The 13,640-nt window shown below is 42.9% G+C and overlaps 1 protein-coding gene across 9 annotated transcripts in view; it reads left to right on the top strand.

Annotated features, from left to right (window-relative positions):
* The first annotated feature begins 2,422 nt into the window (after positions 1–2,422).
* The window catches only part of LOC121293845 (fas-binding factor 1 homolog), a 122,611-nt gene continuing 111,393 nt past the window's right edge, over positions 2,423–13,640 (top strand). For 4 of the 9 annotated variants that reach the window (XM_041217240.1, XM_041217241.1, XM_041217233.1 and 1 more), the window contains exons 1-3: positions 2,423–2,503; positions 6,388–6,462; positions 6,688–6,840. In XM_041217240.1, the coding sequence (XP_041073174.1) occupies positions 6,838–6,840 (3 nt within the window). In that variant the 5' untranslated portion in view covers positions 2,423–2,503; positions 6,388–6,462; positions 6,688–6,837. Of the gene's footprint in view, positions 2,504–6,387; positions 6,463–6,672; positions 6,841–13,640 lie in introns of all 9 variants that reach the window. The other 5 variants (XM_041217236.1, XM_041217237.1, XM_041217239.1 and 2 more) reach the window with 5 other exon arrangements.

The following is a 13,640-nucleotide window of genomic DNA, read 5'->3' as shown; positions in this document are numbered from 1 at the left end:
GGGTGGTGGAGGCAAGTTCGATCGAGGTATTCAAAAGGGAATTGGATTGCTACCTGAAAAGAGAGAATGTGCAATGTTATGGGGATAAGGCAGGGGATGGCACCAGGTGGAATGCTCTTTCAGAGAGCGAGTGTAGACTCGATGGGCCGAATGGCCTCCTTCTGGAGTGTGAAAGTGTGCTGGAAGCAGGTTCAATAGTGGCTTAATTTCAAAAGGGAATTCAATAATTAAGGGAAACGATTTGCAGGGGAATGGCACAAACTGCGCTGTTCTTGCAGAGAGCCAGCACAGGCATGAGGGACCGAATGGTCTTCTGTGCTGCAACCATTCTAAGATTCTAAGAGGACTACAACTCCCATAATGCCACGCGCCAGATAATCCCTCGCATGCGTATCGCCATGCAGCAGTGCCTACTGGGAAGTGTCGATAAAACTATATTTTTAATCAGAATTTGTCACTGCCCTTCGCTGAATTACACTATTTTTGTGTTTCGCGTGAAACTTTACCGGCGACACTCTGGCAGGTTCTTCCAGCCTTGATAACGTATCCATGATAACAAGCCAAAAACAGAATTACCTGGAAAAACTCAGCAGGTCCGGCAGCATCGGCGGAGAAGAAAAGAGTTGACGTTTCGAGTCCTCATGACCCTTCGACAGAACTTGAGTTCGAGTCCAAGAAAGAGTTGAAATATAAGCTGGTTTAAGGTGTGTGTGTGGAGGGCGGAGAGATAGAGAGACAGAGAGGTGGAGGGGGGGGTGTGGTTGTAGGGACAAATAAGCAGTGATAGAAGCAGATCATCAAAAGATGTCAACGACAGTAGTACAATAGAACACATAGGTGTTAAAGTTAAAGTTGGTGATATTATCTAAACGAATGTGCTAATTAAGAATGGATGGTAGGGCACTCAAGGTATAGCTCTAGTGGGGTTTTTTTTAATATAATGGAAATAGGTGGGAAAAGGAAAATCTTTATAATTTATTGGAAAAAAAAGGAAGGGGGAAACAGAAAGGGGGTGGGGATGGGGGAGGGAGCTCACGACCTAAAGTTGTTGAATTCAATATTCAGTCCGGAAGGCTGTAAAGTCCCTAGTCGGAAGATGAGGTGTTGTTCCTTCAGTTTGCGTTGGGCTTCACTGGAACAATGCAGCAAGCCAAGGACAGACATGTGGGCAAGAGAGCAGGGTGGAATGTTAAAATGGCAAGCGACAGGGAGGTTTGGGTCATTCTTGCGGACAGACCGCAGGTGTTCTGCAAAGCGGTCGCCCAGTTTACGTTTGGTCTCTCCAATGTAGAGGAGACCACATTGGGAGCAACAAATGCAGTAGACTAAGTTGGGGGAAATGCAAGTGAAATGCTGCTTCACTTGAAAGGAGTGTTTGGCTCCTTGGACGGTGAGGAGAGAGGAAGTGAAGGGGCAGGTGTTGCATCTTTTGCGTGGGCTTGGGGTGGTGCCATAGGAGGGGGTTGAGGAGTAGGGGGTGATGGAGGAGTGGACCAGGGTGTCCCGGAGGGAGCGATCCCTACGGAATGCCGATAAGGGGGGTGAAGGGAAGATGTGTTTGGTGGTGGCATCATGCTGGAGTTGGCGGAAATGGCAGAGGATGATCCTTTGAATGCGGAGGCTGGTGGGGTGATAAGTGAGGACAAGGGGGACTCTATCATGTTTCTGGGAGGGAGGAGAAGGCATGAGGGCGGATGCGTGGGAGATGGGCCGGACACGGTTGAGGGCCCTGTCAACGACCGTGGGTGGAAAACCTCGGTTAAGGAAGAAGGACGACATGTCAGAGGAACTGTTTTTGAAGGTAGCATCATCGGAACAGATGCGACGGAGGCGAAGGAACTGAGAGAATGGGATGGAGTCCTTACAGGAAGCGGGGTGTGAGGAGCTGTAGTCAAGGTAGCTGTGGGAGTCGGTGGGTTTGTAATGGGTATTGGTGGACAGTCTATCACCAGAGATTGAGACAGCGAGGTCAAGGAAGGGAAGGGAAGTGTCAGAGATGGACCACGTGAAAATGATGGAGGGGTGGAGATTGGAAGCAAAATTAATAAATTTTTCCAAGTCCCGACGAGAGCATGAAGCGACTTTTCCAGGTAATTCTGTTTTTGTTTTGGATTTCCAGCATCCGCAGTTTTTTTGTTTTTATGATAACAAGCCGTCCGGGTCAACAGCCGGATCTTCAATCCTGCTTCAAACCGAGATGTTTCCAGCACCAGTGGAGACAATTTTAACGGTAACCGAGGAGGAGTCGGACACGTAGAAGATCCATTAGCTTCATGTTATTAACGGTTAGCGCATGCATAATTATCGGGCTGCGGTTGAGGGGCGTGGTCTGATTCGAGGGGCGGGGTTGTGTTTTGGGGGCGGGGGCGCGGGGGTTTGTGGGGCAGGATCACCGAGCAGTGGATGCCCCGGATGTATTCCTGTTGCCAAGGGCAGTTAGTGACGGAGTGACGCCAGCACGGCACCAGGAGAGGTGAGGAGGCGGCTTTCACTCCGGGTCAAGGTGGGAATTGGTCTTTGCAATTTAATGATGCACAAGTGCTGCCTGCCTGGTAACATTGTACTGCCAGAGATAGAATAGCTTATGTTTATATCGCGCCTGTCACAATCTCTGGACTCTCCATGTGCCTTACAGCCAATGCCTGTTGTCAACTGTGGCACAGCAAGATCTCACACACGCTAACCTGATGATTAGAGGTGTTAGTTGAGGAATAAGTATTGGCCGGGACATAAGGGAGAGCTCCCCTTCTCCTCTTCGAAATAGAGGCCATGGGATCTTGTGTGTACATCTGGGAAAGCATATGGGCCTTAATGTTTCATCCAAAACTTTCCAAAGGGAAGAGGATTTATACTTGAAAGGGAAAAAAGCATTGGCCAAACTGTGGGAAAATTGTGGTGTGAGTGGAAATAATTGTAAAGTTCTGTCAAAGAGCTGCCTTAGGCACAAATGGACCCAGGGTGACCAACCATCCTTATTTTACTGGATAGACCTGTATTTGAGGCCAAAAACAAAAATAGCTGGAAAAACTCAGCAGGTCTGACAGCATCTGTGGAGAGGAACACGGTTAATGTTTCGAGTCCATATGACTCTTCATCAGAACTAAGAAATGAGATGAAATATAAGCTGGTTGAGGGAGGTGGGACAGGTAAAGCCGGATAGAGGGCCAGTGATAGGTGGTGGCAAAGAAGAGATTGTCAAAGATGTCATAAACAAAAGGACAAAGGGGTGTTCACGGTGGTGATATTAGCTGAAGAATGTGCTAATGATGACATTAAGGGTAGAAAGCAGGACGAGCAAGTGACAGATAGGGCTATCTACTATCTACTAGGGCTAGTGGGGGTGGGGTGGGGTGGGGGGAAGGGATTGAAATAGGCTAAAAGGTAGAGATAAAACAATGGATGGAAATACATTTAAAATAATGGAAATAGGTGGGAAAAGAAAAATATTTTTGTAAAAAAATGATAAACTATTGGAAAAGGGGGAATCGGAAAGGGGGTGGGGATGGAGGAGAGAGTTCATGATCTGAAGTTGTTGAACTCAGTATTAAGCTTGGAAGGCTGTAAAGTGCCTAGTCGGAAGATGAGGTGCGTTGAGCTTCACTGGAACATTGCAGCAGGCCAAGGATGGACACGTGGGCATGAGAGCAGGGTGGCGTGTTGAAATGGCAAGCGACAGGGAAGTCTGGGTCATGCTTGCAGACAGACTGAAAGTGTTCCCCAAAGCAGTCACCCAGTCTGCGTTTGGTCTCTCCAATGTAGAGGAGACCGCTTTGGGAGCAGCAAATGGTCAGCAGTGGTTCTGAAAAAATGTTTGCTTAGATCACTGATTGCCTTGCATTTCTCTCTAATCTGTACATATTCACCTGTTGTGACCCTAAATTGAGGGAAGTGCAAGTGAAATGTTGCTTCACTTGAAAGGAGTGTTTGGGCCCTTGGACAATGAGGAGGGGGGAAGTAAAGGGGCAGGTGTTGCACCTTCTGCGGTTGCATGGGAAGGTGCCGTGGGAGGGTGTTGAGGTGTAGGGGTTGGGCCACTGTCCAGGGTTACATGCTGCCAGGGCACTGTTTTTCATGTAATTATGTCCTTAAAATTGCAGCTCCTGCAACAGCTGCTCCCCACCTGCCCCCACAGCTCTGGTAGCAGCCTCCCTGCTGTGCAGCATTGGAAGTGTTAGTCTGGACTTGGAGTGGGACTTGAACACTCAACCTCCTGGTGAAGATGCAAGAGTGGTACCCACTGAGCCAAGTTCAGTCTCAGTATGTGTCTATAAGAGAAAAGGCCCATAATAAAATGAGTTTCTAGGGGGCAGTGGAACAGCACATTTCAGCTCTGAGTTGGCATCAGTGCTGTCACTTTTGTGTTGCAGAGCTGTTTTTGTTGCCCAATGACAGGAAGAGCATCTTTCAAATCCTCAGGATGCCCCAAAGTGATTCACAAGTAATGACTCTCTTTTGAAGCATGGTAGTTGTTGTTTTGTAGGCAAATGCAGCAACTAGTTTGTGCACAAGCAAAGGGTCACAACAGGTGAATATGTACAGATTAGAGAGAAATGCAAGGCAATCAGTGATCTAAGCGAACATTTTTTTCAGAACCACTGCTGACCATTTTGTTTGCATGGGGCACAAGAATAGCCCATTTCCAGTGCTACAATATTGGTTGAAGATGCAACTTGCCACAAGTTTTAGAATCCCAAGATGATTCCAAAATATCAGTTTGGTGCAGTGGTATCACTCTTGCCCTGCAGTCAGACGAAGTTGGTTCCAGCTGCTTTCTGGGACTCGAGTGCATAACTTAGCTGACTTTTCAATGCTGAGGGACTGCTGCATTGTGAAAGTTGCCACCTTTTGGTTGAGATGTAAAACCCATTCTTACTGTTTAAATAGACATTAAAGATCCTATGGCAATTTTTGAGGGAGACTGGGGAGTTCTCCCAGTGGCCATTTGTCCCTAAGAAAACTGCTCTTGAGATCTTGCCATGCATAAATTGGCTACTGCGTTTACCCACAGAACAATAGTGATTGCTCTTCAAAAACTCATTGTCTGAACCTAAAATGTGTTATTGTATCACTTGCTTGTGTAGCCGCTTTGATACAGCACTCATAATGTTGAGACACCTCAGAGAATTTCAAACGTTAAATAATTTCCAAAATGCAGTGTTGTAGAGACAAACTCAGCCGCTGTTAGGCAGCAGGAGTGTCATGTGCAACGAGATAGATTTGATAAAAGCAAAAAAATGTGGATGCTGGAAATCCAAAACAAAAATAAAAATACCTGGAAAAACTCAGCAGGTCTGACAGCATCTGTGGAGAGGAACGCAGTTAACGTTTCGAGTCCGTATGACTCTTCAACAGAACTAAGGAAAAATAGAAGAGAGGTGAAATTTAAGGTGGGACAAGTAGAGCTGGATAGAGGGCCAGTGATAGGTGGAGATTGCCAAAAGAAGTCATAGACAAAAGGACAAAGAGGTGTTGATATTATCTAAGGAATGTGCTAATGGGTTACATTAAGGGTAGAAAGCAGGGCGAGCAAGGTACAGATAGCCCTAGTGGGGGGAAGGGATCGAAATAAGCTAAAAGGTAGAGATAAAACAATGGATGGAAATACATTAAAAAATGATGGAAATAGGTGGGAAAAGAAAAATCTATATAAATTATTGGAAAAAAGGGGGGATTGGAAAGGGGGTGGGGATGGAGGAGAGAGTTCATGATCCAAAATTGTTGAACTCAGTATTCAGTCCTGAAGGCTGTAAAGTGCCTAGTCGGAAGATGAGGTGCTGTTCTTCCAGTTTGCGTTGAGCTTCACTGGAACATTGCAGCAGGCCAAGGACGGACATGCTGTCATGCCCCCATGTCCGTCCTTGAACTGCTGCAATGTTCCAGTGAAGCTCAACGCAAACTGGAGGAACAGCATCTTATCTTCCGACTAGGCACTTTACAGCCTTCCGGACTGGATATTGAGTTCAACAACTTTAGATCATGTACTCTCTCCTCCATCCCCACCCTCTTTCTTCCAATAATTTATATATATTTTACTTTTCCCACCTATCTCTGTTATTTTTAAAAGCATTTCCATCCATTTTTTATCTCTACCTTTTAGCCTATTTCGATCCCTTCCCCCCACCCCACCCCACTAGGGCTATCTGTACCTTGCTCGTCCTGCTTTCTACCCTTAATGTAAACTATTAGCACATTTCTTAGCTAATATCACCACCGTCAACACCTCTTTGCCCTTTTGTCTATGACTTCTTTTGGCAATCTCCACCTATCACTGGCCCGCTGAGATAGATTTGATTATATGTTTACACCAGCATGCAACTAAGGGATAAAAATGTCACTCAATCACTGTGGCTGACCTTCCTGAAAAACAATATCCTTGTCACATTTCAGAAGGCTGTGTATAGAATGATGAGGTACCATCACTGCAAGATCCGTATGCCTGATGAGTAGCTAGGGTAAGGGATGGTAAGTGCATTAGAAATGTGACATAAGTAGGAGCCACATTATGTTGCGTTCTCTTTTAAAAACTCATCATTTTTAAGAACAATTGCATGTGTTTCATAAACAGTTATTTGATGTTAGGTCCACTAGGGCCTTGCACGTTGTAACTGCAGTATTACCAAAGTTTGCCAGATAGCTACTATTTTATACTGGTTATGATTGTACTCTACTTAGCCCTTTTCCTTTCAGCCTTCTCCCTCGAAGAGTGGTAGATCCCTCATAACCTAATGCAGTACATAACTTGAACTTCCGGTCAAGATTGATGCATGTTTCTGATCCTACGTTTAGGCAGGGATGCTGATTGTGCTTACTGCAGCCTGAATTGAAAAGTGATCAGAGATGGTAAGTGAGGAGCAGTTTATTCCATCAGTGTTGAAAGAAAGGCAACACTATGATAGTCTCTTGGTATACATAGTAGATTTTTACTTTCAGATTTTTTTTGTACTCTTCTAAAGATCTGATAGATGTGTTCTTCAGGTATATACGACTAGGCAGGTATAACGTGGCTTATATACAGAGTAAGGGCCAGGTCAGGTATAGTATGGCTTATAAACAGAATAATGGCCAGGTTAGGTATACCACGATTTATATGCAGAGTAACGGCCAGGTCAGTTATAACACGGATTATATACAGAGCAATATATACATGCTATATACATATAGTGTGGCTTATAAAGAGAGTAAAGTTTCCATTGCACTGTTCCATCCAGCAGTCTAGGCTACTACATTAACTGATGCAGAATAAATTTATCTTTACACTGTTTAATCAAGCTGTGTAGGCAAAAGGTCAGATCTATCCTGAAATAAAGAAATGTTTCATAAGCACCCAGGTAAAGGCCATGAGGCCCATAATACTCAGATAACTGCCATTGTAGTAGCCAGTTATATTTTCCTGTCCTGACACAAGGCTGACCTGCATCAGGCAGCCTTTAAAAATGGCAGATGGAAGCAAATTTTGGGATTCTCCTCGCCCCATCCCCCCACCCCCACCACCTCATTCGCCAACAATTTTGATTGGCACATGATAAGGGGCCGAGTTGCAAGCCTGCATCCAGCTATATTGATGTTGCTAGCTTCATTGCAAAATTGGGCAATTTTCATGGAGTTGCGGGTGGCTTTTGAAGGCGATATGGTTCACATCAGTTCAGAGGTGTGGTAAACCATGGAGGAACTCTGCTTTGGAGACGGGAACTGTTTGGCAGGTGTTGCCATCTTCACATTTCATGATGAAATGTTTTCTGATAAATTGTATATGTTTTTAATATAGTGATTTGTTTTGAAAAGTGACCATTAAATTGAATAGCATTGTGAAAGGGAAAAAGTCTTCATTTGTAGTAGAGTATTAACAATAGTAAAATTCCATTTTGCCTGTGCCAGTTTTTCCTTTTGCATTCATGTTTTCCTTTAATTGCAGTTCAACCATTTGTTTGGCTGTTTTAAAGCTTTGTCAGATGGCTGAACTTGCGCTTTCTTTGAATTTCAGTTCAGCCATCTGTTTGGCTGTTTCAAAGCTTTGACAGATGGCTGAGCTTCTGGCTGACTTCAGGGGCTTTATTGTTTTAGCTCTGGAGGCTTTGCACATATAGTTGTTCAGTGGAATCTCATTATTAGTGCTTGGCTGAGTTCATACCCACTAATAGATTCAGCTCAGCAGGGATTGTTTATGCTGTCTTTGAATGGAATCTCATTGTGAATGCTTGGCTGAGTTCCAAACCCACTAATGGATTCAACTCCGCAGGGGTTATTGATGCAGATGTCAAGGGTACTATGTGATTGGTTATATTGATAGATTTATGAACAGTTCAGAGGATTATCTTTTAAGTGCTTTTTGAAGTACTGTTTATTTTGACAGATTTATGACCCATTCAAAGACTTGCCAATGTTATAGGGTTTGTAAGTTCTATATATAGTGGATACTGGGTGAGTGGATATGGCGGGTGAGGGGGTATCTGGGGTGATTGGGGATAGGGGCGCATGAGCGGTGGTGAAGGGTGTAGGATTATGAGGGCTAGGGGGGCTGACATGTCTAGAGCTGCGCTGATGTCCCAGCAAACAGAGGCAGGCCTTTTAACTTGACCGCCTTGGCATCTGCCCACCTCCATCTCTACCTTGGGCTAGCTGCGAGATTTGGCGGCCCCGACTCTGGACTGTCCTTGCCAGCCCACTGTGAAGATAGTGTGGGCGAGCACTGTCAATCAGGAGACATGATCATGATGTTGGAAAATCCCCTGACACCTGACCCCCGTCCCCAAGATGAAAATCCACCTTTTCTCTTCAGCCTGTCAGATTATTCCAATCATTTAACATTTACAGTAAAGAAGTTTTTCCTAATGTGACTGTTTTAAATTTAATTTCTACTGATTTTAAACTTCTGTCCTCGTCTCCTACTTCCCAGGCATACTTTGCAGTAATATTCTGGGTTTATTTATAAATCTAGTATTTTTATCAATACTATTTAATAATGAATATATTTCAACAAGGTCGCACTATTAACACTTTATTTCTAGATATTAAAGCTAGTACTTTTCTAATCTGTTCTCTTAGCTCTTCCCCATTACATTTGGAATCAGTTTTGCAGTGCTCCAGTATTTTCATATGTAGTTTAGCATGGTGACCAGAATCAACCCCAATATTCCAGATTGCATAGTGACAATAAAGTTGTGACATAACCTCTGCAGACCTGTACAATTGTGTCCAGACTTTATATCCCTTCCAAGTCCTTATCTAAGTCTCGGGGTGTCAATTCAATTTCAATGATTCTCCACTTATCATTCAGTTTTTCAGTCTACATTTACACAATTATCATTTATCAGTGTTAATTTTCTTTAGTACTTGTCCACCGATGTTGCATAAATAATTTAACTTTCCTGTAATTTTTTTTACTAGATTCTCTGCCTGTACTGGTCTATTTGCTGATGTGACTTGATTCTTCTATAATGGTTTCAAGTGCAATTGGTCATAATTTGAATCTAATGGCCTCTGCCATTAGTTAGAGTTGCATGTGCATGTTTAGGTTTATAAATTTTTTGCACAAGCAACTTGCTGAGAGCTCGAGCTGATAACACCTCAGCAAGGGAAAGAGGACATCCCCTGACTGAACAGGCCAATCAAATTGAAGGATTATGAAGTGAACAATGCAGGGTCAGAGAAGGAAGTGTAAATTAGAATTGGCGTATTCACTATCAAATTAGGTGCAGAAAGATAACGGGAAAAAAAGATTTGAGGGAAGTTGGTGAGAGAGAAGAGACAGAATGTAAAAATAAAAACAGTTAAAATTAAAAAGTTACATTTCTAAAATACCTAACAATATTGTGGTCTTAACTCCACTTTCCTGTCTGCTCCCCATAACCCTTGACTCCCTTAAGAACATAAGAACTAGGAGCAGGAGTAGGCAATTCAGCCCCTCGAGCCTGCCCCGCCATTTATTACGATCTCATTTTGGCCTCAACTCCAATTTCCCGCCCTCTCCCCATAACTTTCAACCCATAACTAATTAAAAATCTGTCTATCTCCTCCTTAAATTTATTCAGCGTCCCGGCATCCACTGCACTCCGAGGTACTGAATTCCACAGATTCACGACCCTTTGAGAAAAGTAATTCCTCTTCATCTCTGATTTAAATCTACCACCCCTTAGCCTAAAACTATGGCCTCTCATTCTAGAATGCTCCAGAAAGGGAAACATCCGCTCCACGTCTGCTTTGTTTATCCCCTTTAGCATCTTATATACCTCAATGCGATCTCCTCTCATCCTTCTAAACTCTAGCAAGTATAGGCCTAAACTGCTCAATCTCTCTTCATAAGACAAGCCCCGCATCTCTGGAATCAATCTAGTGAACCTCCTCTGAATCGCCTCCAGTGCAACAAATCCTTCTTCAAGTAAGGGGACCAAAACTGTGCACAGTACTCCAGGTGCGGTCTCACCAATGCCTTGTACAGTTGCAACAACAATTCCCTATTTTTATGCTCTATTCCTTTAGCAATAAATGCCAAAATTCCATTTGCCTTCCTTATTACCTGCTGTACCTGCATATTAGCTTTCAGTGATTTATGCACGAGGACACCCAGATTGCTCTGCACTGAAGCATTCTGAAGTTTCTCTCCATTTAAATAATGTCATCTTTTTATTCTTCCAACCAAAATGGATAACCTCACACTTATCCACATTAAACTCCATCTGCCAGACCTTGGCCCATTAACCTAACCTGTCCATATCCATTTGTAAATTTCTTATTTCTTCATTGCAACTTACTTTCTCACCTATTTTGGTGTCATCTGCAAATTTAGCTATAGTACCTTCTACCCCTGAATCCAAGTCATTAATATAGATTGTAAATAGTTGGGGCCCAAGGACCGAACCCTGTAGCACCCCACTAGTTACAGCTTGCCATCCAGAAAAAGAACCATTTATCCCGACTCTCTACTTTCTGTTGGTTAGCCAATCCTCTATCCAAACTAATATATTACCCCTAACGTGTGTGATCTTATCTTGTGTATTAATCTTTTGTGTGGCACCTTATCAAAGGCCTTCTGGAAGTCCAGATATACTACATCTTCAGGATCCCTATTATCCACTTGCTTGTCACATCTTCAAAGAACTCTAGCAAATCAGTCAAACATGATTTATTCTTCATAAAGCCATGCTGACTCTGATGGATTGCATTTTGACTTTCCAAATGTCCCGTTACTACTTCCTTAATAATGGATTCCAACAATTTCCCAACGACAGAGGTTAAACCAACTGGTCTATAGTTTCCCACCTTCTGCCTCCCCTCCTTTTTGAATAAGGGTGTTATATTAGCATTTTCCTAATGCACTGGAACCTTTCCAGAATCCAGGGAATTTTAGAATATTATAACCAATGCATCCACTATCTCCGCTGCCACTTTCTTTAAGACCATGGGATGTAGTCCATCAGGTCCTGGAGACTTGTCACCCTTTAATCCCAATAGTTTGCTCAGTACTTTTTCTCTAGTGATGGTGATTGTTCTAAGTTCCTCCTTCTCTATATCCTCTGCACTACCTGTTACTATTGAGGTGGTACTAGTGTCCTCCACTGTGAAAACTGAGGCAAATATTGATTAAGCGTCTCTGCCATTTCTGCATTCCCCACTATTAACTCCCCAGTCTCATCCTCCAAGGGACCAACATTCACTTTAGCTGCTCTCTGTTCTTTTATATACTTGTAGAAGCTTTTGTTATCAGTTTTTACATTTTGCACTAATTTTCTTTCACAGTTTACCTTTGCTCTTTTCATTATTTTTTTAGTAACCCTTTATTGATCTTTCAAGTTTCCCAATCTCCCAGCCTGCCACTGACCTTTGCAATTTGGTATGCCTTAGTTTTTGCCTTTAAGTTATCTTTTACTTCCTTGCTTAGCCATGGATGCTTTTTCCCCCTCTTACCATCTTTCTTCCTCATTGGGATATATTTTACTTGAGAGGAAATGAATATCTCCTTAAATATCTGCCACTGTTCATCAACTGTCCTACCTTGTAGTCTTCCTGACCAGTCCACTGGGGCCAAATCTGCCCTCATACCTATGTAGTTACCTTTGTTTAACTCCAGAACACTAGTGTGGGACTCAAGTTTCTTACTCTCAAACTGAACTTGAAATTCCATCATATTATGATCACTCTTCTCTAGAGGATCCTTTACTATGAGATCATTAATTAATCCCATCGCATTACACAAAACCAAATCCAGAATAGCCTGCTCCCTGGTTGGTTCAACAACATATGGCTCCAAGAAACAATCTCTAATACACTCTATGAACTATGAACTCTCCCTCAAGGCTACCCTTGCCAATTTGATTAGTCCAGTCTATGTGCATATTAAAATCACCCATGATTATTGCTGTGCCTTTCTTACATGCTCCCAGTATTTCCTGGTTTATACTGTGCCCTACTGCTAAACTACTGTTTGGGGATCTATAGATTACTCCCACCAGGGACTTCTTTCCCTTGTTATTTCTTATTTCTACCCAGACTGACTCTACGTCTTGCTCTCCAGTGCCTATTTCATTCCTCACGATAGCACTGATCTCTTCCTTTACTAACAAAGCTACAGCACCTCCTTTTGTTTCCTGCCTAACCTTCCAAAACACTGAGTACCCTTGGATACTCAACTCACAAACCTGTTCTTCCTGTAACCACGTCTCAGTAATCGCCACCAAATCATACCTATTTATTGCTAACTCTGTTGATCTCCTTGTAGATCAAAAATCTGTCCACCTCAGCCCTGAATATATTCAATCACCCAGACTCCATTACTCTCTGGTGGAAGGGAATTCCAAAGATTAACGACCCTCTGAGAAAAAAAATCCCCCTCATCTCAGTTTTAAATGGGAGATCCCTTATTTTTAAACTGTGCCCCTAGTTCTAGATTCCCCCACAAGGGGAAACATCTGCTCAGCATCTACCCTGTCAAGCCCATCAATAAGGTCACGTCTCATTCTTCTAAACTCCAATGAGTATAGGCCCGACCTGCTCAACCTTTCCTGATAAGACAACCTCTTCATCCCAGGAATTAGCCTCGTGAACCTTCTCTGAACGACTTCCAATGCAAGTCTCCTTAAGGAGACCAAAACTACATAGTACTCTCGTTGCAGTCTCAGCATTGACCAAGATCTTCCTTCTTTTATATCCCATCCCTTTTGCAATAAAGACCAACATTCCATTTGCCTTGCTAATTACTTGCTATACCTGCATGCTAACTTTCTGTGATAAATAGAAGGACACCGAGATCCCTCTATACTACAGCATTCTGTAATCTCTCTATATTTAAATAATACTCTGCTATTCTATCCTTCCTGCCAAAGTGGCAACCACACATTTTCTCACATTATACTCCATCTTACAAATTTTTGCCTACTCGCTTAACTTATCTATATTCCTTTGCAAACTCTTTGTATCCTCCTCACAAGTAACTTTCTTACCTATCTTTGTATTGTCAGCAAATCTGGCTGCAATTCATCAATATAATTTAAAAATAGTTAAGGCCCAGCACTGATTACTATGACACTCCACTAGTTACAGTTTGCCAACCTGAAAATGACTAATTTATTCTGACCCTCTATTTCCTGTTAGTTTGCCAATTCTCCATTCATGCTAATATATTACCGCTAACACCAGGAACTCTTTTA

This window comes from Carcharodon carcharias, chromosome 22 (assembly GCF_017639515.1).
Source record: "Carcharodon carcharias isolate sCarCar2 chromosome 22, sCarCar2.pri, whole genome shotgun sequence".
Classification (NCBI taxonomy): Eukaryota; Metazoa; Chordata; class Chondrichthyes; order Lamniformes; family Lamnidae; genus Carcharodon; species Carcharodon carcharias.
The sequence above is the reverse complement of the archived record's forward strand: the minus strand, read 5'-3'. Positions and strand labels throughout refer to the sequence as shown.